Raw genomic sequence first — 25,279 nt, forward strand, 5'->3', positions numbered from 1 at the left:
CTGCCTTTATGAGGTCCCCCTGGCATGGCATTTCCCCGGGCTTCCTCATTCATGTTGTCGGCTTCATCTGCTTCCTGCCTAGTTCTATTCTGGGATGCCGCCAGCAACACACCACACTTTACTGAAAAAAATAAGCAGCACGGTCTCAGAATGTTAGTGTGCACTGCCATCTGCTGGTCCAGATCTCTCATCCATTGTGATGTTTGCTCTGAATCAGTTTCGAAAAAAATCCTATCAATCTTTTAGTGTACTTTAATAGCGGCTTTTGTAAAAATGCCGCGATTTCTTCTAAAGTGCCGATTTCGCGGGCACTTGTGTAAAAATCACGGCATTTTTACAAAAGTGCAGTTTTCGCGGCAAATCGCGAAATCGCGATATCCTGGAGGGTCTGGCTTATGTACATTCTTACAGTACTATTGTCATATTGAATGTCAACGTGTATGTTTGTTACACTGAAAAATAATAGAAGTTGTTTTTAAAAAAAAAAAGTCAGGGGAAAATGTGCACAGAACCTGGCCTCAAATCAATGTAAAAAAGATAATTTGTCCCCGGTAATGCTGTGTCAAACATGTTATTCCCTATTCCGGGGAATAACTAGTAACTGAAGTGGAGGTATCTACTGGGATCGGTATCTCCGGACCCAGTACCTTCAAGTTCAATTACTGGCCCACACAGAATTAGGGTATTAGTTTGGTGCCTCTGCTAATTAGTGAAAATGATGCAACAAGGCTTTGAATCAAACATATTATGTACTGGTATCCAACCACTGTGTCTCAAATAGAGTCTGCCAATTTTGGGTCAGCCATGATTACTTCTGTAAAGGCAGGCCACAAGCTGCTACTTCATTCTGGAACATCACAAAAACAAATACAATTACATGTCTAAAATGCATTACATGAAACTCGTATTGAAGAATATCTGAAATTTTAAATATTCTATTTATTTAAACGTTATCAAAATAGGAGATACAGCTGTAAATATGATACAAATTACTGCAAGGAAAAAATCTTGCAATTTAGTTGTGCTTCAGTATGTGACTGAGCATTTGAAGCATTTGCTGATGGAATGTTAACAATCATGCTTAAGTAGCTGAAATAGTTAAGGCATTACTGTACACTAGCATGCCCATCAGCACTTCACATGCAACAAATGATTTAGCTACCTTTTTCTATTATTCTTAAGAGTACAATACTAAAGTCCTGAGTCACTCATCAATGAATCACATTAGTAATATAATGTAAAAAAAAAAAATCAAAAAAAGCTCACTTTGATCACAAAAATAGTTTTGCAGCCTGACCAACTGATGCGCATACAGTTTGTAGTACATACAATGGAAATACTTTTAATAACAGAAACGGAAAGAATATTTTGCCCACAACACAGATTTTCATTTTAAGGACTATGGTTAAATTGTCTGCTAGACACATCTAGGTCACCAGATGATAAATGCAAAGGGCACATTTCAAGTCACATAATGCTTAACACGAATTAAAAAGTGCAAGAATAGATAGAACTAATATAAATGATAAGATTTGTTCATCAATATTCTAGAATGGCAAATTATTACTAACGAGAGCTCATACATAAATTACCACACTAAAATCCACTCTCGAGGAGATTCTACCATCCGCTTGAGGACATCTGGTAAAAGAAACCCCTTCCGAGAACTCAAGTACAAGCTGAAGCCGTAAAAAATGTCCAGGTACTTAATTATTGTAATGAAAGGAACTATAATTTCTTTCAAGGTCACAGAAGTATTTTCAGAAGAAAGTGTAAGATTAAGTGCAGGGTTGGGGGTACACTAGAACAATTAAATATCGGAATACAAATTCCATGTCATATTATAGATACATTGTGATGGCGAACTGAGGTCCAGATATGGTAGAGAGAAGGGTAAGAGGAACGAGGGCTAATGCAGTGGAAATATAGTAATGCAGCGATATCATTTGGCTAGAGAAGAGGAGCTGTCCGTTCCAAACAGGGAACTTGGCAAGTCTTCTGAGAAAAACCGAATGACTGTGTGCCACTAACCTCTTCTATTCCACTGCCCTATTCTCTTCTTTTCTCTTCCCATCTCCCTTTAACTCCCAATTACATTTGCAGACAGGACTCTATCTTGCAATCTCACTTCCTCCCAGATATGTGCATTGTGCCATCGGAAACACATGGATGTGTATATAGACAAAGGAGTGTTAGTTGAAGACTACCAAAAAAGCCTTTATTTTCCAAAGGGTTTTAAGCCAGTGCAGCAGAGAAGTATGCGAGCAATAGGCCCCACTCCTTGCCCCGTGTGGCAGGAAACAGGTGTTTTCCTTGGCTTGAAGGATCAACTGTTTTGCCAAGCAAGGATGACACTGGCATATTGGGGATTTCGGATGGTTTAAAGTGACTCAAGACACATTCAGTGCTTGGCTATCCCTGTGTGAATCAGTGCTTGCGGATCTACAGCCTGCAAATCTGGCTTACCAGGGGAAATAGCGGACTGAAGAGCAGCAGAATAGCAGGGGTCACAGGAATTGAGCCTTCTGACATAAGAAAGCCACAACCAAAATGAACAAGCCTACACCACACACTTGTCCATCTAATTGCATTACTCAATGCATAAACGCAGCGCTCAGGCACCTCCAGGTAATGACCATTCAGAAGCCCATTTTGCAGGAAGATGTCCGCAGTACCTGGCATTAACGCGTATGGACAAAAACCGCAAAACAGTAAAAATGTAATATTTTTCTAACTATATGAATTACAGGTATGTTAATTATGTCATACGTAATACAACTGATGCTGTTCCAGATTTACAATGTAAGGTGCGACAGTACACAGGAGTAGAAAAGGAAAACAAACACTTATTTTTGATGTTGCACGTACCGATTATAACTCAGTAAAGAATTGCCAACATCGAACAACCAATGCCCTATGCAATACTAAGGCAACCGTTTGTGGGGAAAAAAGTAAATTATGTACCACTATTTACAATTTACACAAATGATTTGTTATATACAAAAAGGAAGACACTCAAAAAAATCATCAAAGCAAACAATTTTGGGGGACAATGCTTTTAGAAAACGTAATTATTGGTCATTTTCAGAGAAGGCATGGCTTCATTCACATTCTGATCAAGGCGGTGGTATTCAACAGTCCTTGAACAAAGACCATCTCTCCATCTTCTAGACTGCACCAGAAGGAAGATCTAGAAGCAGCACAAAAAACAGAGACATTAGATGAAGTCATTTGATTAAAAAAAAACAATTCTAGACCCTGTAGAAACGTTAAAACTGCTTATGGTCGAATAGCATTGTAAACTTTTGAAGAGTATCAAATGCTGTGCAGCGTCCATATAGGAGTTAGATAGTCCTCTACACAGCCGCTAATTGGAGCAGGGCTAGTCTCGGGGGAAGCGCTGCTAAGTTCCCAGTCACTGGTGTTTCAACAGTGCTATAGACTACCACTGTTTGTTAGCGCTCTGTGCCAACTGGCTTCTTTGGCACATTTAAACTTAAAAAAAATTGAAAAGTGTCAACTAATTTCACTTAGATCAGAAATCACCAACAACTTGTTATAATTTTCAAGGAACTAGATTGGCCAAGGAAAATATTGACTACATGGAAGACTGCAAACCATGATTAACAATTAACAGTCTTTAAATGCTATTTGTAGAGAGTACTTATGGTGTTGAATTTGATTATGTTAACCACTTCTTTATTTACAAGTAGCAGGGTTACAGTGAAAGGCCAAATATGTTCTTACGGTGCAGCCAAGGGAATCGAGGTTCTAGTTAGGAGTGCTTCTCTGCTCATTTCACTACTTGCACACTCCATAACAGTCTAGGCGAGCAATCAAGATACTTCGAATCGAAAGAATGGCAAGCCTCTTCTGATATCGTGCCTGTGAAAAATAAGCCACTCAATGTACATAATGTGCCATCAGATCAAAACTACAAAAGGGAATTTCAGGGTAAGGTGGAAATAAGACTTCAGCACTAAAAGGAAGTTAACTGTGTAGTACTATAGTGTTTCAGGAAACTGCATTTAAGGTGGCTCATCGCTAAAGATATCTAAAAATTATATATGAACTTGAGGGAAAACTCTAATAATGCAGTTCAAATTAGGCTTTTTGAAGGAGACGTCAGCTATATCTGTGTATTGTTCTCCAACAGTATGATATTAATATTGGAGTATTTTAACAAGCACCTAAAACCATCCCAAGATAAGTGCTATTGGAGAACTGATGAGAGTCAAAAGATACTGCCAGCTATTTTTCCCCAGTGTCATTGCTCCAATTTAGCTAGGAAAAAGCAAAGATTTTTGACAAATTGTAATCTGTTCTGCCTGAATGGTAATTTCCATTCAGATACCTTAGTAAGCAAGACCTTTCGTCAGGGTAACTCCCTTGGTCCAACAGATTATATTTTTCTCTAGCCTGGCATTTCCAGTTATTCTTAGATTTTCAAGTACTTGTCCTAAAAGACAGCGACCATTTCCTTTTAAACGCTAAAGACATTTAGTCATGGCACTGGAATTAGAGTTCCCAGGGTGCCTCACTACATAAAATAAGTGCCCTCCGTAAAAATAACATAGACCTGAACAATTTGTAAACACTTGATAGGATGCCATCAACAACTATTGCAAGTAATCGGATGCATTTCTCAAATTCAGTACTTTATAGTTTCCACTGGCAGCAAAGGACAGCTAAAAAACCAAGAGCACACCGCACAAGGATGCTGCCGCTGATACTGAACTAGAGGATTGTCTTGATAGCCCTCCACTGCATTTTGATGGCCGTCCTCAAATGTCTTTTGCTAACAGCATAAAATTATAACATACTGAATTTGAGAAATGCTTCCAAATGGAACTCTGACATAATATAATATGCAACACTACAGTGTCAAAATAACCACAATATGTTTACAACCCCCCTGAATAAGTTCCAGGAGAACGAAACTCGTTGCATTTGTGATATTTGCTATTTTTTGCTACAAGCAAATCAATTTTATTTGAAGACTGGAAAAATAAAAGGTTTCTCATTAATCTACACATTGTATCACTGTTTCTCATTAACTGGATATGCGAGTTGGATACGGAGTCGCAGTATGGGAATATTAATGTACTAAACTGAATATATTCAGTTTGCCGAGTAATAACGCTTTGTTTAAATTCGGGGATTTTTCCTTTACTGAGTGTGTGGAGTGGTTCTTCCCTCTTACTCACACCTGTTTCTCAATCACACTGAATGGTGTCATTCTAGGAGAGAGTAAGCGTAACACTGTATTTTCCCTCAACCACCTATAGCAAATTAATTATTATTTCTCGCACTGTACACATAAACCTGTTCTACTAAAATAATCTCTCTCTTAGAACTTGATTCTGGGCTCCATAATTCTCACAAGATGAGACTTCTACCGATGTTTAAAGTAAACCACATCTGATGGCCTAATACACTGGGCCTCAAAATGGCCAGATTGTTATCTACCATTAATGGTCATACTCTGCTCACACAATTACTCTCGAAATTACATTCTTGGATTACCCTGACAAGACTCAAACTACAACAAACAATATTGGTGATCTTTGATTTCTATATTACGCACTCCATAACAGTCAAATGACATTTTAAAAAAAGTGAGAAAATGCTTCAAAGGCCACTAAAATAAGGCCAACAGACTTTAAACGTCTGCTACATGCCCTGCTTTTTGTAAATTAGTCTGATATGTAACCAGGAGAAATGCATGGTTGTTGAAGAAGGGACTGCCTATCCCAGAGTTCTTTGCACCAGGAGGCGCCACCAGCATCTGTTGGGGGAAAAAGAGAATTCCCCAGGCACACACCCTGCTCTGCCAAGACCCACAGCGTGGGACAGCCTCATCGTTGTTGGGGAAAGGACTGCCCGTCTCAGCGTTCTTTGCGCTAGGAGGTCCCACAGGAACCACCAGAAACTGTTGGGGAGGAGACAATACACTCGGGTGCAAATAGTGCTCTGACAAGTCCCGCAGCGTGGGACGCACCCTGGCCAAGGGTAGGCCCTTTTGTGCAGAAGAAGGCTATGCCACCCCCTTTGGCATGTCAGGTAACTGAGACCAGCATTTACTGCACTGGTATACACAAGGACTCTACGGGACCCAATGGGTAAAAGGAACCGGAGGTCAGGCACCCCGGGTGGAGAAACAATTACCACCATTGACTCCTTTCTGTTGAGGGCGGCCAGTGTTAATATGGAGAAAAATGAATTGACTGAAAGGAGACTGTCCCTGCCCCCTCCATAAAGTACACTGTTGTGGAGGATAGCTAATTGCCTTGGCCAATATCACTGCCTTCTGAGACACACTTAATGGTCCTTGAGACACCAGCCTATGGAACGAGCACTGGTGGCAGTCATCCCTTGGCACCACCCCACTCCCCAAAAACTGTGTAAAAAACTTGGGAGTTTGGATGGATGCCAACCTCAGCTTCCAGTCACACACTAAAAAGGTGGCAGCCACCTGTATAGGTCTTCTAAGAAACCTCAGGCCTATACTCGGATTCTTTGATCCTAAGGTTCGACAGATAATTGTCCAGGCAACCATTCTGTCACGCCTAGACTATGCGAACGTCCTCCTCCTGGGAGCAAACAAAGCAGAAACGGCTAGGTTCCAACGAGTCCAGAATGCGGCAGCTAGAATTTTGGTCGGTCTCCCACGGAGATGTTCAGCCAGAGCCACCATCCGCAAACTCCACTGGCTGCCCGTAGAACACAGAATCAAATTTAAAGCTCTCATTACGATCTTTAAAATTGCCAAACAGGGAAACCCCCCTCTGCTGCGATACCTGGCTTGCCCTTATGTCCCTGGCCGTGAACTACGCTCCTCCAACCAACTTCTCCTGAAAGTACCCAGAACAAAGCGCTGTCGTACGGGAGGCCGATCCTTTGGCGTTCTCGGTCCCAAACTTTGGAACGATCTTCCTCTCAGTATACGCTCCATAGATACTCTCTCGGTCTTTCGCAAGGCAATCAAAACTTTCCTTTTCCCTGCCCCCTAGGGTATCTCTTCTTTCCCCCCTTCCCCCGTCCAGTAAAGTGTGCGCCTGTCTTTCAGCGCCGGGACGCCCCATTGCTGGGGTAGCTGTTGCGCTTCACCAAACACATAGAATAGAATAGAACCCCCGATGCAGATAATACACCCCCTGTAGAACCTTTGTTTGAAAAGAAGAGGGGTATTTTAGGTAAGAGAGCGACATCAAGCCGAAAGGGGGCAGCTGCTCCTCTGGATACGGGTAATGATCCTAAAGTTGAAGTGGTCACCGACATATTGCTACCTAAGCTTTAGACTTTGTTAAAAGGTTTATTGGCACCACTAATACTGCGTCTTGAGGAAATTGAGGTTAAGTTATTAGGGCCTTCCTATCCCAGCTCTGGTGTTGCTAAGGGGGGTCATCCATGATAAGGATTTGTCTGCTGTATCTAAGGGGCCTTGTGGTTGTGCGGTTATTTGTGCAGACGGTGCTGATGGCCTGGGCGTGAAGAGCCCTCCATCTGCTAGTTCGGTGGAGGTGCCAGAAGGTTCCAGCCATATTGTGCATGTGGCACAAAATGCTTAGCTATCACTGGAAGGATTGGGGATTGCACCCACTGCGAAGCCCATTTTAAAAAGAGCATATGGGCAGGAGGTTACCCAGCAGTGGAGGGGTAAAGAGCATAACAAATCTGATCTTAATAGGTAGACTATATCGTGGATCGCTGATGCCACTCTATTATATCTCCCCCCTGAATCTGTACCATTAGTTGGAGTTTTTACCACCCATCCAACAAGGTGCGAGGGAAACAACAGCAGACCTCATGTGCAAGGTAAAACACTGGTGTAATAAGACCATAGGGAAAGGGCACCTTTTGTCCCCTCACACTATCATTGTGAGAAGAGCTGGCTGGGTAGGACGTAAGAAGAACACTGAGGAGGATTGCATTTTAATTAATCGAAGGCATCACAGATTTGCGAAAGACCTTGTTCAGAGTAGCTTTATTATGCAGGACAAGACCACAGGGATCAGAGTTTTTCCCCTGCGATACTATCATCCTCCCCTCCATTCCCACCCAGTTGGTAAAAGTCGGCCCGCTCTAAAGTAATGGTACGGGGAGAGGCTCCAAGAATGGAAATACCACTTGAGAATAGGTTAGCACCTTTGTGTAGGCTGGATGATAATGACTGACTGAGGAAGCAACAAGTTGGATCCTCTAGGCCAAAGTCACAGGGCACTCAGGGTGAATATATCGCCCTGACAACGCCCATCTGTAATCCGACATCCCCATTAAAAGTTATGAACTGGAATATTGCGGAGTTAATTGGAAAAGGGATGATGAAAAGTGGTTGCAAATGTTTGGGGAGGAAAGGCCCTCATACTACCAGGTAATAATTCTTGGAAAATTTAACATACATTTATTTCAAGGAGGTTGCGTCATAGCAAAAGGGCTGTTCGATGCTCCCACGATAATGAACATTTTGAACATTATGAGCAAGGTGACCTGTTGGAGGATATTTTGGTGAGCAGTAATCTTTTCTGTATTGGGCAGACATTCACTGGTAGGGGTTGTCATTCCATTATTGATTAGATTATTCCATCTGTACCCCTGGTTCCCCAAGTTAAGTCTTTGAGGGCAACCTGGAATAATTTTAACGATCACAATCCCATAGTCTTGGAACTGGACTGGGTATTAGATGTGGAGGGTAACATGAGAAAAGGTCTCCTTAATAGTGATATTACCACTGAGGACCCGGAACAGGGTGATCCCTGAGGTATTCCTAGAAAACCTTTATTTGGTGAATGCAGAGAAAATTGCCCGGTTTAGAGAGTGGCACTCAGGATGAGGTGGTCATTAATGCCTGTAACAGATTATGTGAGCAGATCACCTCTAATCTTCTGTCCGGAGGTAGACATAGTAACAACAACGAGGACAAGTGGCTTGACAGTAACTGTTCCAGTACACATAGGAATCTGATTGTTACCCTGAAGCAAATGCCCGGGGACAAGGAAAAGATTAGGGCCTGTAGAAAAGCGAATAAATTGGCGACTTTCTTGCTGAAAAAAAAGAAATTAAGACACAAGCCTGGCAGGATTTAGTGCAGCCCAGCATTTTAGCTAATAGTGGTAAATTCTGGGATATTGTAAATAGACCAGGTTTGTCGGAATCTGGAAACTAAAGGGTGGAATGTAACAGTGCCCCCGATAGGCGAGTCATTCATTTAGAGGGAATGTATAGCGGGGCGAGAGATTTGTGACACCCCATGGGTGTCAGGGAGGGACATCTCAACCATGACTTGTAGAAGAAGTGTGTAATGCTATCTCAGCCATGGCTGGGAGGAAAGAACTGGGCTGGATGGGGTTGCACGAGACCTTTATAAAGCTGATCCTCAAACCTGGGCAAAGATACAGACTCTAATTTTATAATGTGGCCTCTAAATGTGGCCTTCCCTCTTCTTGGTCCAAATCAATTATCGTACCAATCTTTAACAATGGGGCGAGGGACAACCCACAATGTTACTGCTCCATTTCCCCCTTAGATTCAGCCGCAAATAATATGGGGAGGGTTGTCCTAGAGTGACTAATCTCTTGGTTTGAGAAAAATAGTGCTATATCGGAGTTACAAAACAGCTTCTGGCAGGGGAGAGAGATGCTGGGCCAGTGTATTAGCCTGCATTTGATTGTGGGTAAATACACAATAGCTAAGAGAGTGCTGCCTACATATGGGTTTTATGGATCTTACCTCGGCCTTCAACCGAGTAAACAGATCCAAGCTTTGGCCCCTTCTCATGGATCTGGGCATAGAGGCAGAGTTAGTGGCCTTTCTATATAGTCTCCATTCCGACCTCTCTGCCTCGGTGATGTACGATGAGGACCGTAGCTTGTCTGCCTCCTAGAAGGTCCAAAGGGGGGGGGGGGGTAAGACTAGGGTGCATTTTGGCGCCCCTGTAATTTACCCTACATATTAAACTAGGTGATGTGCTTTCAGCGGCCTGCAGGGATATTCCCAGGGCGGGTTCTAAAGAATCCCCGCACTATTGTATGTGGACGATATGGTTCTGATCACACAGGCCTCTGTGGTCCTTCAACATCTCCTGCATGCTTTTATTGATTGTATGGACTCATTAGATCTTTCAACCAACTATGCTAAGTCGCACAAAGTAACAACTGGTCATCACAAGGCTTCTGGGAACAACTTCTTTAGTAAACGTGTAGAACAATCCAAAGTAGCTACTTTCCCGGGTCTACATTTTGATGATTGAAGGTCTTGGATTACTCGAAAAGTCCCTAAAATAAGTTTTCTAATGAGAGCAGTGGGTGCGACATTGGATTTTGCTAAGAGACTTATGGCTAAACCAGAGCAGACCTTGGTAAAGGTGTATCGAGAAAAATGCATCCCAATCGCAAGCTATAGATGTGACGTGCAGGGGGGAACACAGATGTCAGAGACCTCCAGATGGTAGAAAACAACTTCTTACAAAAGCTCCTGGCGGTTCCCACAAGTTCCCTGTAGTGTGTGGTTCATGAGAAGGTAGTCGTGGGATACATCACTGATCTTATTGCCTTGGCTCATGTTATGCGGTGGCCTAATCCTGCTCTCTCACTTAAACAACTTGTGATTGAGGACTGTATATCACATGATGGAGCACTCTGTATCCGTTGGCTCTAATATGTCAAGGGTATGTTGGAAAGTGTGAGCCGACCAGACTATTCACCAATCCCAGACCATGACGGTCAAGGGACTTGCTGGACCTAAAAAAAATGTTTATTTCTGTGAGGTTGATGGAAAGAGAGGAAAGGGAACTTCTTAAACCCACAGTGAAAGAAGACCTTCTATTAACACTTGCTTTCGGGGCAAACCATAGTGGACGATTGTTAATAATGCACATCATCGTTCTTTATTGACCAGGTTCAGGCTTAATACAATGGTTTTTAGCTGTTCCGAAAAGGTTTCCCAAACTGGGAGGATTAAAACCACGTCCCTGTGATAATTGTTTTGAGCAAAACACTATGCACTTTACATTTTTCTGTGATTTTTATTGGATAGTAAGGCACAGATTTATCATTCCCTTGATAAGAAACAACCAACTTGAACAAGTGAAACCAGCTTTGTTGTATTTACAAATGCTCCCGTCCCGGCTGGTCTGTTTAGGGGTTTCAAGTTCCTTCTCTGGCGCCTTTAGACTTAGGCAAGAGCTATTTAGTGACTGGGGGGATTTTACTTAATGAGCTATTACATTTGCTGTTTTTTAAGAGATTGCATTGTAATTTTATATTTTTATGGATGTACTGTATTTCTTTTACGTATATTTATTAATATACTTGGTTTTAACGGCTTGTCGACTTTATATGGTGTTGAATTATCAAATAAAGTATTATTGGCTGACTGTACTGTATGAGTTTATTTCAGTTACATGTTAGTCAGAGAGACCCCAAACCCACTAAAATATTTCCAGATCATTCAATAAACGATCTAGTTTTGTTTTGCTAGGAGTGCTACTTGTGAATTAGTAGCTAAAAACATGAAAAAGCTACACCGTCTAGAGTTTGAGTGGTGAAGTCAAATTGAGAAGACATATTCTCCAGATTATCAAGTGATATTAAACTGCAGTAACTTAACTAAGTTTAGGCAGATCGAATTCTGTTGGTAAGCGAGAAATAATATGAGAACTATGTTCACTTCAGATTGACAAATACATTTATGCAAATATGGGTATATTGCTGCATTTTTATTTCTTGTTTCCCCTCTCTAAATGCCCACTTCTGTATGCTGCTTTAATAATTATATACTAAATGACATGGAGTAAATCCCAGATCTAGGGTGGTCGCCTTTCACGTTTTTTGTTTTGTTCCAATAATGGTGAACATTTTGTGTTTTAGATTGCATTACAATAGTTGTGTGTGAACATACAACATATACACTCCGATAATAAGTACAACTTACTTTTCAAATACCAGAATCTTCAAACTCACCTTTTTCTTGTTGTGGTAAGTAATATATACAACAGCAACTAAGAAAGCAATAATAACTAGATGAAAAAAGAAATGCGTATCTTCATCTGAACTTGGCTTAATCTTCACATTGTATCCTGGTAATTCACCAGCATCCATTGAGTCTTCTGTGTCATCATCAAGCATTTCAGGATTGGTTGTATCAGCTGCACCTATATTTGTCGGGGAATCATAATTAAGGGTGTCCAGAGCATCATCATCATCATCATCATCAAAGTCAGGATCTACTGTTTCAGTGGGTAGAGAATTGTCCATTTGTTCTGGAATAAGGTCCTCCTCCTCAATTGCAGATTCTTTTGAGGCGTCTGCAGTTATTGAAGGCATGACACTTACAGTAGTAAAATGAGAAGTTGATGAAGTGGAGGAAGAAACCTTTCTGTTGACTGTACTAAACGTAGCAATAACTGTAGAATTGGAAAGTGAGCTAGAAGTTGCATTTCCTTCTGTTGTGTCGGTCTTATTAACATTAGCAGACTGTACTGAGTTGGTGGTATTCATGTTTTCATCTGGTGTCTGTAGTGGCGTGCCAGGTGTATCATTTATCAATGATGAAGACGCTGTTAGAGCACCTGAACAAAAAAAGAAACTTAATCAACATATTTTCAACACCAACATTTAGACTGCAAAAAAGAATATCCTTAGAGTACAAATAAATGTCACGTATAAATGATGTTAACATCAAACTAAAGCACCGATAAGTTATTAATTTTCAAGATAACTCCTATCAAATGATAGGAAGTCTGTCCTGTGTTATTTATTTATTTATTTTAGAACTAGGCAAAAATGACAGTTACAGTTTTTCAATTTTCTTTCAAACAAAGATTTGTCTTACACCAGCCGGTCTTTGATAACTCTTTGAGAACTGAATGCTAAAATCGCTACTTTTAAAATAAAGTTATTTTCATAACTAATCTAATCAGTGTACCATTCAAGTATAGTTGAACCCGTAAAGCTGTTTTTTTTGCATTTCAAAAAATTGTTGCTAGACTGTAGCATCTGAAAAGGTGTAAAAAAAACAGGCTATACTCGTACACCCAGACTTTTCAACCACCTTCAAACTGGTTGACAACACATGGTGAAATACTGAAGCCACTACTGGTGCATCAGAGTGGAGGACTGTGGTAGTGCAGATCATTCATGAGTGACTTGTGAGTTTGACATAGCTCTTCCCTCTAAATAACTTGCTGTCAATTGAGTAATAGCTCAATGCTTCATTCCTCTGGACTCTCCTGTTCATCTTATAAAATATTAATCTCCTGGGACTAATATGGGAACAAGATTCACACACACTGATGGCACGGATATCTTTCCATTGGTCTGCAGCCACAGAACCAATTATAATCCATTCCCAAAATTTTAGAAACCATGGAGAAATGGAAAGCAATAACATTTCACTTCTAGGCAATAGATACATGGGGTAGCAGGACAGGATAAAGTACACAGTACAGGTATTTCTGAAGCAATGTACTTTTTCATTGCATGCGCACACACAAAAATAAAAATTGACTGACAAAACTAAGGGTAACGTGACATTGTAATAATATAAAACTAATGTTTAAAAACAACACCACCACAATGAAATTCATCAGCTATGGTTTACTGAACTAACTTGACCCCCGCAATTCACTCATGCACTGCTTAGGACCTCACATATTAAATCACTCAGGACTAGGCTTCCCGTCTTCCGTTTTTACTGATTTGTTCAGATAAAAACAGAAAGAAATCAGCGTGTTTCCAGTCTGCATTTATTTTTAAAATTGGTAAAATACAGAAAATGATATGTCTTTTAATCGACTCGCAATGCTGTCATCCTGGAATTCCATGTCAATAACTGGGCAGATTGACAGTGTGGTGAGTAAAAAAATTGTATGAGATTACCTTAATTTCTCAACCTAAGACTGTGCTAAAAAGATAATTTTCATGTGGGTGTAATTTATTTCTTTTTGGCTTCATAATACGCTAAAACCTGGCAGGCAGGAAAGTAGGAGGGCACATTTTTTGGTTAAATAAAACGTTGAACAAAACAGATCACAACCTCATGCAGTCAAGAAACACAAAATAAATTGGATCAATACCAATAAGGCCCAAAAATAAATATGGATAAATACAGACGGAAATGTTTTTAACCCCTTCGATGCTGATGACGGAGCGGTTCCGTCATCAGCATCGGTTGGGCTGTGCTGATGACGGAACCGCTCAGTCATCGGCACAGCCCTCGGGGGGAGAGCTGGCGCTCCCCCCTGGGGCATCGATTGTCGCGCTTGTAGCAGAGGTGGCAGCGGAAGACTTTCCGCCGCCACCCCCAGGCCCCCCACGCTTCCTGGTGACGTCAGCGTGCACAGCGCGCGCCGGCGTCATCAGGAAGCGATGGTCGCGCTGGAAGCCATTTCTTTCCAGAGCATCCAGGCAGAGGAGGTGAGTTTGTGCCTCCGGTGGGGCAGGGGGGCCGTTTCTCGGTGCCTTGAGGCATCGAGGAGGAGGAAACACTGTTTCCTCTCCCCGGATGTCCCAATGCAGGGCATTCCTGGTGCAGGATCACGCACAGTGTCGCGATCCTGCACCAGGAATGCCACCACTAGACACCAGGGATGTCTTTTTCTGCAAAAAGGAAGCGACCCCTTGGGCAAGGGTTGCTTCCTGGGGGGCATATTTAATTTCAGACTTTTCTGCCCCCCCCCCCCCCCCCGCCCTGGGTGCAGATCAGGCGTTTTTTTCCCCGATTCTGGACCCGGGGGGCAGAAAAGCCCACTAGACACCAGGGTTTGTTTATTTATGGTAAAGGAAGCAACCCCTTGGGCAAGGGTCGCTTCCTGGGGGCAAAATAATTATTTTACACTTTTCAGCCCCCTGGGGCCAGATCGGCCGTTTTCTGGGCCGATTTTGGACCCAGGGGGGGTAGAAAGCCCACTAGACACCAGGGATTGTTTTTTTTATTCGTAAAGGAAGCGACCCCTTGGGCAAGGGTCGCTTCCAGGGGGCAATGTTAATATTTTAGACTTTTCTGCCCCCCCGGGGGCAGATCGGCAGTTTTTTTTGGCCAATTCTGGACCCGGGGTGGGGGTAGAAAAACTCACTAGACACCGGGGATTGTTTGTTTTTTGTAAAGGAAGCGGCCCCTTGGATAAGGGTCTCTTCCAGGGGGCAATGTAAATATTTTAGACTGATCTGCAGGTTTTTTTTCACCGATTCTGGACCCGGGGGTGGGTGGGGGGGGCCCGGGGGGGTAGAAAAGCCCACTAGACACCAGGGATTTTGTTGCTTTTCAAAATGGAAGTGACCGGTCAGGGCAGATCAGTGTCTCAATTTGGCCTTTCTGCCCTCAGGACTAAAAGCCACCCTCCTTGCCACTTTAGTGAGAAAGGTTCATTTACACTACTTACATTAAGTATATATAAACTGGTGTTCAAGAGGGTTTCAGCTACGGTTTGTGCATACAAAATAACAATGCAGATATGTATTACTAGATGCAAGACAAGTGCTGGATTAAATGAATCAATCACTGACTTGAGAGGTAAAATGTAAATGCTGGAAAATGTCAGTACTTCTCTCAACAATGTTAAAAACCAATTTCGTATATAAACCCAAGTTGTCAAGGGTACCCAGGATGGTCTGTAGACCTAACAGGATCAAAAGCATAGAACAGAGCCGCCTTATTAAAGTGTACTCCTGGCATGAGACACACATTAAGAACAAAAAGAAGAAGTCTTTAATCAAAGCTCCTCAAAAGGCACCAATGTTACCAGGGAAACCTTCATTATTACTTTCCTGGGATGTGACGGGTTTGGACCATTGTTCGAAACTCAGAAATGGTGAAGTATGTCTCAACAACAACAAAATTGAGAGATGTGGGAGGAGATGAAGTTAAACTAGAGGCGAACTGGAGAATTAACAGCAATTAAGGGAGGTTAGAGAAAGGCCAGGTGTTGGCATGCTAACTGTTGTAACAAAAGGCTACTAAAGGACTGGATTCCTGTCAGGATAGCGAGTTCTGAATTTCTGATTGTTAGACTAGCCAATAATCACTACGAGAGTAAATTTAATATGTCAATTACTAATGTCCATCTAGCATTTGGAAATTATCTACCAGTGCACGCACGTCTGTACACGGCTCGCAAGGTGTATGAGGAGGCCGGTTTTGTGCTGCGGGTGTAGTTGAAATAAATAAATCTTGGTACATTCAGAGATTCTTAACTGTCAGTGTCTGGATGCATTGCTATTCCTAATTGAATTCAAATAGCATTACAGTTTGTTACATGCTCCAAGTGAACGTCGAAGTTTTGAGTTGGGTCTACCTCGAAACTGGCTTACACTTGGGATTCCCATTTGATTCTCTGTTGGATTTCCACTTTGTGAATCATACAAAAAGGGATTGTTCATTAGGGTCTCCTCCTCTAATATTTGGTAGGGGAAGTATGTATCCAGGCTGTGTAGGAATTGGAAAATGCCATTAAACCATGGACACATGCAAAACTAATCTGGACATAAAACTCAGAAAAGATGGTATAATTCATAGGCACTTAGAATTAGTAACACTATATGTATTAAAGACAGTCATATGGATCCAATGAATTTACGAGGCTTGAATATAGCTATGGACAAGAAATATTTTTCATCCGACTATCCAGTTAGAAAAGGTTTACCATGATTCAATAGGACAGACGAGAAAAGACATCCAAGAGTACTGCAACAGCTAAAGTAACTCGTCTCCCAATCAAAGGCGTGGCCTACAAAAGTTTGAAAAGGCAAATCAACTACTCAAAAATGTTAAAGGAAAAGAGCACAAACCACTACAAAACACTGGAAGAGAAAAATCTTTTTGTGAAAAACAGAGGTGTTAAAAGGTTGATGAGAATTATCTCTTCTGAAACAGCAGTAGAATAATAAATATATGGGAATAGGAACTTATGCATTATTCTCTGTGTTTGTTTGGTGATAGACTCTGGCTATACCCCTTATAATGTGAAGAGCTAATGTTTTGACCCTTCTATTCTGGTCAATTGACAGCATTACTGGAGTCCATGGGCGTTGGAAAGGAGCAGATCTGGCCTCCACAGAAGAAAGGAGCATATAACCATTCCTCAAGCTAAGCTATTGTTTAGTAACCATAGTGCATTTTAACCCCTTCGCTGCTAGGCCTTCACCCCCCCCCCCCTGTGCTAAGCCTTTTAGTGTTTAGCCTAGGTGTTTAGTTTGCGCTTAGGCCCCTGTAACTTTTTGACCACATAAGGTATCCACGCCAAATTTGCATCCTTTTCTTCCAACATAATGGGGATTCTAAAGTACCCAGGGTTTGTGGATTCCCCTGGATGGGACCCAGATATAGACAAAATACAGCTACATTTTGGTTTTTTTGGGGGAAAATGGGAAAAAACTGCTGCAAATGAAATAGTCTGTTTTTCCCCCTGCAAATGGTATAAAAAAAGGTTTGTGGGGCTGAAATCACAATTTTCCCAGCTTTTAGAGAATTACAAACTTTTGTCAGAAAACCAACATTTTCTTTACACAGTTTTGGCATTTTTCTGTGACAGACTATTTTTGCTATTTTTTGTGCTTTCAACCTCCTTCCAGTTAATGGTAGAAATGGGTATGAAAGCAATAATGGATTCTGGAAAGCTATACATTTCTGAAAAGTAGACAAACTTCTGAATTCAGCAAGGGGTCATTTGTGCAGATCCATCAAGGTTTCTTTATAGAAACTAACAGTTAAATATAGAAAAAAATTGAAAATCAGTTGAAAAAAACAGCCTTGTGTGTCAACATTTTCACCTGTAACTTCTAATTATGACAGCTCTGTGAAAGTAATAAACCGTTACATCCACTGGACCTTACTGGTTGTGGGGATATATAGGACTTGTAGGTTCACCAAGAACCCGACGAACCCAGAGCCAAAAACTGAGCAGCGACTTGCAATGTTTTTTTATTATGAACCGGGTATATAGCAATTATTCTGGGAAAATGAATACATGGAAAAATCGGTATGAAAGACACCTATGTATTTCTGAAATGGGAACAAAATATAGGGTTTAGAAACAGTAGATATTTGCACTTTTCCGAAATTGGAAATACACATACTAGCATGAGAATTATCGGTCATTTTTCAAAAGGACTACTTTTTAAGTCGAGCCTGTAACAGCGCGCATGGACTCTTCTGGCGAAGACTTTATGTAAGGGCTTTTGGAAATCTCACCACACGCTTGTGCGTGTGGTTTTGTTATTGCCGCAAGCTATTGGGCTTTGTGTGCGTCTTTCTAAGAAAGTTAGCACGCAATTGGGCAAAGGCGGGCGCATGTCCCGCCTTTGCTCCGCCCATGGCCTATTCGTTGCAGTTACCCGCACGGGCGCCATGCGTTTTGAATTACTGTGCACAGATGCGTGAGGGATAATTCAAAACGCATGTCTCGGTGTGGCGCGTGCGCACGACTCACATGCTTGTCTGTTGTTTGATCCGGGCATGGACACTGCGTGAAGCGTCCGAAGGCGCTTAGGGCACTGCTTGTTAAACCAAGTTTTTAAAATTTGTTTTGTGGAATGATCGGCGTGACACCATTAAGTTCACGCTGTTAAGTGCGCATCATTTAAAGAGTCTGTGATGCCTGGAGAGATAATCGAGTGAATCTCCCCTATTGGGGCATAAAATACATCTGCCAGGCACCTGCCGGAGTATTTGGAGATTTTGTATAATAACTATTTACTAAGTTTCTCGTGATGACAAACTTGCATCTCAATTGGAACGTCAGCCTTTCAGCACGTGGGACTGGGTCCGCGTCATTTCTAGATGGGGAATTATTCTGCGCAGTGGTTAATATGCACCAGCGTTTAAGGGTACTCAGTACAAGTAAGTCCATCCACCATTATAGCGTAGGTGGCCTGCTATAGTCCAGAATGTCATAATGTTTTTGAGTGGGAGCACAGTAGTTACCTCTGACACTATGGTGGGTGCACCTAACCAACCGGTGGAATCCCGAAACTTAATTTGTGCCCTGGGATGTATTTGGTCTGTCTGAATGTCGGTGTGTAGTGTGCGCACACGCAAGTGTGTCTAATCCCCACCCTCACTGTCCCTCAGATTCAAACATGCACATTTTGTCTCCTGTGCCTTTCTGAGCTGTGGGTGTCGGCACTGTGAGCAGTGGTGGGTGTGCTCCCCCCACCGAGCACCAGGGAGGGGCTGGTGGACAAGAGTTATTAAAGATCCTTCAACTCCTCCTGGCTCCACCTTTCACCAGTGTGGACAGTGACCAGGCAGGCTTGCACTCACATCGAGCAAGAGGGAGTGAACACACGGAGGGGGTGCGTGTTTTTTTTTGGTGCGTTGCCTGTTGTATGTGTGCTTTGATTGTTGTGTGTCTCCCTTCCGTGACCGGGCACGCGGAGGTGGAAGGAGGGCTGTGCGTCTGAAGAGCGTGTGCTTACCACACTGTCTGGAGATGGTCGTCTCTCTGAGAGCGCACAGAGCTCCCTGCTCACAACTGCCGGGAAGGGGGGCTGTGTGCCTGACGTTGCCTGTGTGAAAGCTTGTGTGTGTGTGTATGAGCGTGTCCGCACACAGTCCGGAGCTAGCCGTCTCTCTGAGGATGCACACAGCTAACTGTGCCCGTGTTCATCTTTGAGCACATGGGGTGGGGCAGGAACCAAGCGGAGGTGGGAGCACCAGCGTGACTGACTGCCACTATTGGAGGAGGGATGGGGAGGGAGCGCATGTGGTGAGGCAGGACCCAAGCGAAGGTGGGGGCACCAGCATGGGTATATGGGATGCGGTGCCAGAATAGAGGGGGGCTGTGCACAAAGGCAACAGTAGGAGAACATTGGCATGGAAGAGGGAGACCCCCTCCTTGCGGCACGTCGTGCATCTGCAATGACTAACTCGTGTATGGGCCTCCGGTGCTGTGGGGCGGGCCGGGCCCCCTCCCCAACATACACATACACAGCAGTAAACATCTCCAAGCAAGCTGATGTCGTCACACACAACACACGCAGCGCATCTCCGCCTGCTGCGGATCAGAGAGACCACCTTACACTCTCTCCACCCAGTCTCTCTGTACCATCAGCACTTCTTTCTGACATTAGCCCCTCTCTCGGGGACCATAAGGCCCTCTCTCCACCCCCAGCACTCCCTTCGTAGATTAGATACTATCTCCATCCCGTCTTTCTCCACCCGCATCACTTCCTTCTAACATTAGCCCCTCTCTACCCCCTCTCTCTCCACCCGCAGCACTTCTTTCTGACATTAGCCCCTCTCTCCACCCTGTCTCTCTCTACCCACAGGACTTCCTTCTGACATTAGCCCCTCTCTCTGGGGCCTTAAGGCCATCTCTCCACCCCCTGCCTCTCGCCACACATCCTCCTGACATTATCGCCTCCCTCAGGCGGCCCATAAGTGCCCGCTTCCAGGCCCTCCCGCCGCCTCATGTCTTCTCCTTATCCCTTGTTCGCTCCACGTTCCTCTCTCTGCCCCACGCACATCACCCTTCTGAGGTAATCTCACCCCCGCCTCTCCCTTCTCCAGATCCCCCCCATATACTTTTGAAGATTTAGTTTGAGTTGTGTCAGTAACATGTACAAAAAAACATTGTACAAAACCAACAGGTACATAGCTCCTTGGTGACACGAGGTTGGCGCTAACCAGCTTTACCATTTCTGATGTTGACATCAAGACCCTCGTATGGCCGCCGACAGTGACCACAGACGATATAAACACAGACTTATATCTACACAGACACCTTTCCAGCCCGAACTCGGGCCTTTTCAAATAATGCTAAACTCCTGGATGGCTGGGGCTAAAAACTAATTATAGCAGTGTGATTTGCATAATTAGGGGGATTTTGTGTAATGTTTCACATATGAAATTCTGCCATTACACCACATTTTGTAAATACATCGCCATGCGAAGAAATTTATAGCACAGTAACAACACAAACAACCAGAACGTGAACAGCTGTTTGCAGCACTAGTGTTTTTCTCGTTATTTTTAGCGGCCGCGCAACAAACATTAACAGGAGGACACATTTTGTGTTACATAGTAAAAGATGAATATGCATTTTGCACAATTGTGAGAAAGCGGGTTACTAGTTTAAGTGGGTGGGAGCCCTCTTTAAGGAATAATGACTCAATTCCTTACTGGTGCAGTTAGGTCTTTATGCTTTAATGCTCTGTTCAACCCTTGGCATCTGTAGCACAGAGTAGACAGGGTTAACTTACTGGAATGTGTGAAGCCTGTATCAGCACCAAAACAGTTAAAAAGCTGAAAACACAACATGATATGAATGCCAGCACAATTTAAAACAAGTAATGGCGTAACCAATAGGCCTTGCATTTGGGATCTTATAAGTGTTTAGCCATGCAGCAGTTGATGTTGTTGCACCAAGGATATGGTGCTTCATAAGTAAATACTAATAAGGTGCCAAAAGCAAGACCTATTGGCTATGCCAATGCTTGTTTACACATTGTCTTTCATTTGGAAGGCAGAAATGCATCGAAAGTCAATAGGTAATAACATTTGCTTTACAAATCTGAATTACCTTAAGTCTCCCGATAAAAATGGTACCTCACTTGTGTGGGTAGCCATAGTGCCCACAACAGGAAACGGCTCAAAACGCAAAGTGAACACACCACAATTTCACAAAGAAAAATGACCCTATTTTTGCGAAGTGCCTAGCTTTAGTTTTTGAACCCTAACTCTGCCGGCACCTAGGGAAACCTAGCAAACCTATACATTTTTTTAAACTAGACACCCAGGGGAAACCAGTACGGGGTGACTTGACTGCCTCTCACCAGGTTACGTTTCCCAGAATCCCTTGCAAACCGAAATGTTTGTTTTTTAAAACACATTTCCCTTACATTTCTGTGGTGGAAACCTCTGGAAACTGCATGGATCCACAAATGTCCACCCATCCCACGTTCCCCAAAGTCTTCCGATAAAAACTGTACCTCACTTGTGTGGGTAGGCCTAGTGCTCGCGACAGGAAACGGCTCAAAACGCAACATGGACACACCACAATTTCACAGTGTACAAGCACTGGAATAGCCAATAGGTCTCGCCTTTGGGACCTTATAAGTGTTTAGCCATGCAACAGTTCATGTTGTTGCACCAAGGATATTGAGCTGCATAACTAAATACTTATAAGGTCCCAAAAGCTATGCCAATGCTATGGATGTTGTTTCATGTTTTATACCTCACGAATAAGGCAGGCATGTTTAAACTGCATGTGATACTCCAAGGATACCAGAGAAGAAAAATTAAAGCAGGTGTGACCTGCACATGCTTTCTGACTCCTAATTATATTTTCTTCACTAATAAGGGGGTGGTGAATTGAGGTGTTGACACCTACTGGCTAGGGCTGGGAGTGACGCACTTGCGAGGACACTTGCTGGCCTTGGCTTGTAGTGCTGCTCAACAGTGGTACCTGCTGGAGAGGGCTGCGAGACCTACTTTTGCAGCACCCCCCAACGTTTCCCTACCCAGAATCTCCTGCAAACCTCAAATTTAGCTGAAAAAACATTTTCCACACATTTTGTGTGTGGGTGTGTGGAATCACCGTGCTGGCACAAGTGTCCTACCACCCAGCATTCCCCTTGTTCTCCGGAGTAAAATGATACCTCACTTGTGTGGGTGTCCAAAGCAGAATTAGCTAAAAACTTATTTTTACAAGAATGTAGCGCTTAGAATTCTCTGTGCTATACTCTAAATCCCTATGTTTTGAGCTCTTCCTAGTCACAGGCCTTTGGCCAACCCACACAAGTGAGCTATCATTTTACTCGGGAGAACAAGGGGAACACTGGGTGGTAGGACATTTGTGCCGGCACGGTGATCCCACGCAAAAATGTATGGAAAAAGTGATTTGCTTTAGCTAAATTTGAGGTTTGCAGGGGATACTGGGTAGGAAAATGTTGGGGGACCCACGCAAGCCATACCTCGCTGGACTCCACTGGGTGTCTAGTTTTCAGAAATGTGTGGGTTTGATAGGTTTCCCTAGATGGCCGCCGATCCCTGGGCCAAAAACTCATCGGATTCCCCCTGCAAAACCAGGTTGTTTTGTGAAAGGTAATTTTGTTGTTGCCTCAATAGGTTTTGCCGGTCGCGGGTACTTGACCCACCTACAAGAATGAGGTATCATTTTTAAATCAGGAGAATTGGGAAACGCTGGGTACGAGGAAATTTGGGGATCCGCGTAGATACCAGAACTTCCCCACACAGATATTTGAGAAAAAAGTGATTTTTTCAGCTAAATGAGGTTTGCAGGGGATTCTGGTAAGGAAAACTTCAGGGGACCCACACAAGCCATACCTCGCTGGACTCCCCGGATGTCTAGTTTTCCGAAATGTGTGGGTTTGGTAGGTTTCCCTAGATGGAATTTTGTGGATCCACGCAGATTCCAGAACTTTCCACCACAGAAATGTGAGGAAAATGTGTTTTTTGACAACTTTTTAGGTTTGCAAGGGATTCTGGATAACAGAACCTGGTGAAAGCCAGTCAAGTTACCCCATCCTGGATTCCCCTGGGTGTCTAGTTTTCAAAAATGTACAGGTTTGCTAGGTTTTCCCTATGTGCCGGCTGCTCTAGGGCCCAAAATCCACAGGTAGGCATATTGCTAAAAACAAATCTGTGCCTAGTCGGCTTTCTGCCGCCCGGGGCGGGTGGATATGAGCGGGTAGGGTTGCCCCGATATGCCCCCAAGGGGGCAGAAACAATGTGGCAATTTTTTAGGGGCGTGGGGGCATTGGTATGCCCATTCTGCGCTGCTCCCACCCCCACACATAAAGCCAGCGTAATCGTTAGCATCTAGTGTTTTTTTTTGCCACCACGGGGGGGGGGTAGATTAGGGGCTACTGCCCTCAGGGCGGGTGGATATCAGCGGGTAGGGTTGCCCCGATATGCCCCCAAGGGGGCAGAAAGAATGTGGCTATTTTTTAGGGGCGTGGGGGCATTGGTATGCCCATTCTGCGCTGCTCCCAACCCCACACATAAAAAAGCCAGCGTAATGGTTAGCATCTAGTGGGTTTTTTTGCCACCACGGGGGGTAGATTAGGGGCTACTGCCCACATCTTCCCCCCAGGGGCGGTAGAAAAGCTGTAACTGTTGCGGGTCAGGGGTGGGGGCATTGGCATGCCCGTTCTGGGCAGCCCCCATCCTAATTAAAATTTGCCCCAAAAAATCCCTGGCGTCTAGTGGGCTTTTTTCCCCCGGGGGGCAGATTGGAGGCTACTGCCTCATTTGCCCCCCAGGGGGTGAAGGAAGGCTGCAATTTCTTGCGGGGAGGGGGTGGGGCATGGGCATGCCTGTTTTGGGAAGCCCCCACCCTAGTTCAAATTTGCCCCCCAAAAAAAATCACTGGTTACTAGTGGGCTTTTTGCCCACCCCCGGGGGTGCAGATTGGGGGCTAATGCCCCCATATTCCTCCCAGGGTGGGGGGGGGGGATGAAAGCCTACTGGACGCCAGGGATTTTTTTGAGTAGATTTTAATTAGGGTGGGGGTTGCCAAAAACAGGCATGCCAATGCCCCCATCCTAATAGAAATGTGCTCCCCCGGGTGTCAGATTGGGGACTACAGGCACATGGGCCTGGCCATTTTGGGCAGCTCTGCCCCAATTCAAATTTGCCCCAAATAAACCCTGGCGTTACTGGGCTTTTTGCCCCCCCCCCCCGGGTGTCAGATTGGGGGCTAGTGCCCCATCTGCCCCAGGGAGGGGGGGGGCAGGAAGGCTGTAATTTTTGCGGGGGAGGGGGGCATGGGCATGCCCGTTTTGGGCAGACCCCACCCCAATTCAAATTTTCCCAAAAAATCCCTGGCAACTAGTGGGCTTTTTGCCCCCATCTGCCCCCCAGGGGGACCAGAAAGCCTACTAGACACCAGGGATTTTTTTGAGCAAATTTTAATTAGGGTGGGGGCTGCCCAAAACGGGCATGCCAATGCACCCATCCTAATTAAAATTTGCCCCAAAAAATCCCTGGTGTCTACTGGGATTTTTGCACCCCCTCCTCTCCCCCCGGGGGCATATTGGGGGCTTTTGCCCCCAGGGGGGGGCAGAAATGCTATACTTTTTGTGAGGGAGTGGTGGTGGCATGGGCATCGGGAGGCAGTAATGGTGGTGGGGTGGGGGCATTGGCATGCCTGTTTCGGGCAGCCCCCACCTTAAAAGAAATTGTGCAAAGAAATCCCTGCCGGGGGGGGGCAGATTAGGGGCTACTGCCCCATCTGCCCACCATGGGGGGCAGAAAGACTGAATTGTGGCTATTTCTTTATGGGGGAGCGAAGGCCCTTGCCCAAGGGGCCGCTCCCCCC

The 25,279-nt window shown here is 44.0% G+C and overlaps 1 protein-coding gene across 1 annotated transcript in view; it reads right to left on the minus strand.

Annotated features, from left to right (window-relative positions):
* Positions 1-919: 919 nt before the first annotated feature.
* C7H5orf15 (chromosome 7 C5orf15 homolog) overlaps positions 920-25,279 on the minus strand; it is a 68,381-nt gene continuing 44,021 nt past the window's right edge. Inside the window, exons 2-3 of the mRNA XM_078653160.1 lie at positions 11,961-12,568; positions 920-3,190 (exon numbers count right to left, since the gene is read on the minus strand). Coding sequence (XP_078509286.1) covers positions 3,059-3,190; positions 11,961-12,568 — 740 coding nt within the window. The 3' untranslated portion in view covers positions 920-3,058. The remainder of the gene's footprint in view (positions 3,191-11,960; positions 12,569-25,279) is intronic.

This window comes from Lissotriton helveticus, chromosome 7 (assembly GCF_964261635.1).
Source record: "Lissotriton helveticus chromosome 7, aLisHel1.1, whole genome shotgun sequence".
NCBI classification, from domain to species: Eukaryota; Metazoa; Chordata; class Amphibia; order Caudata; family Salamandridae; genus Lissotriton; species Lissotriton helveticus.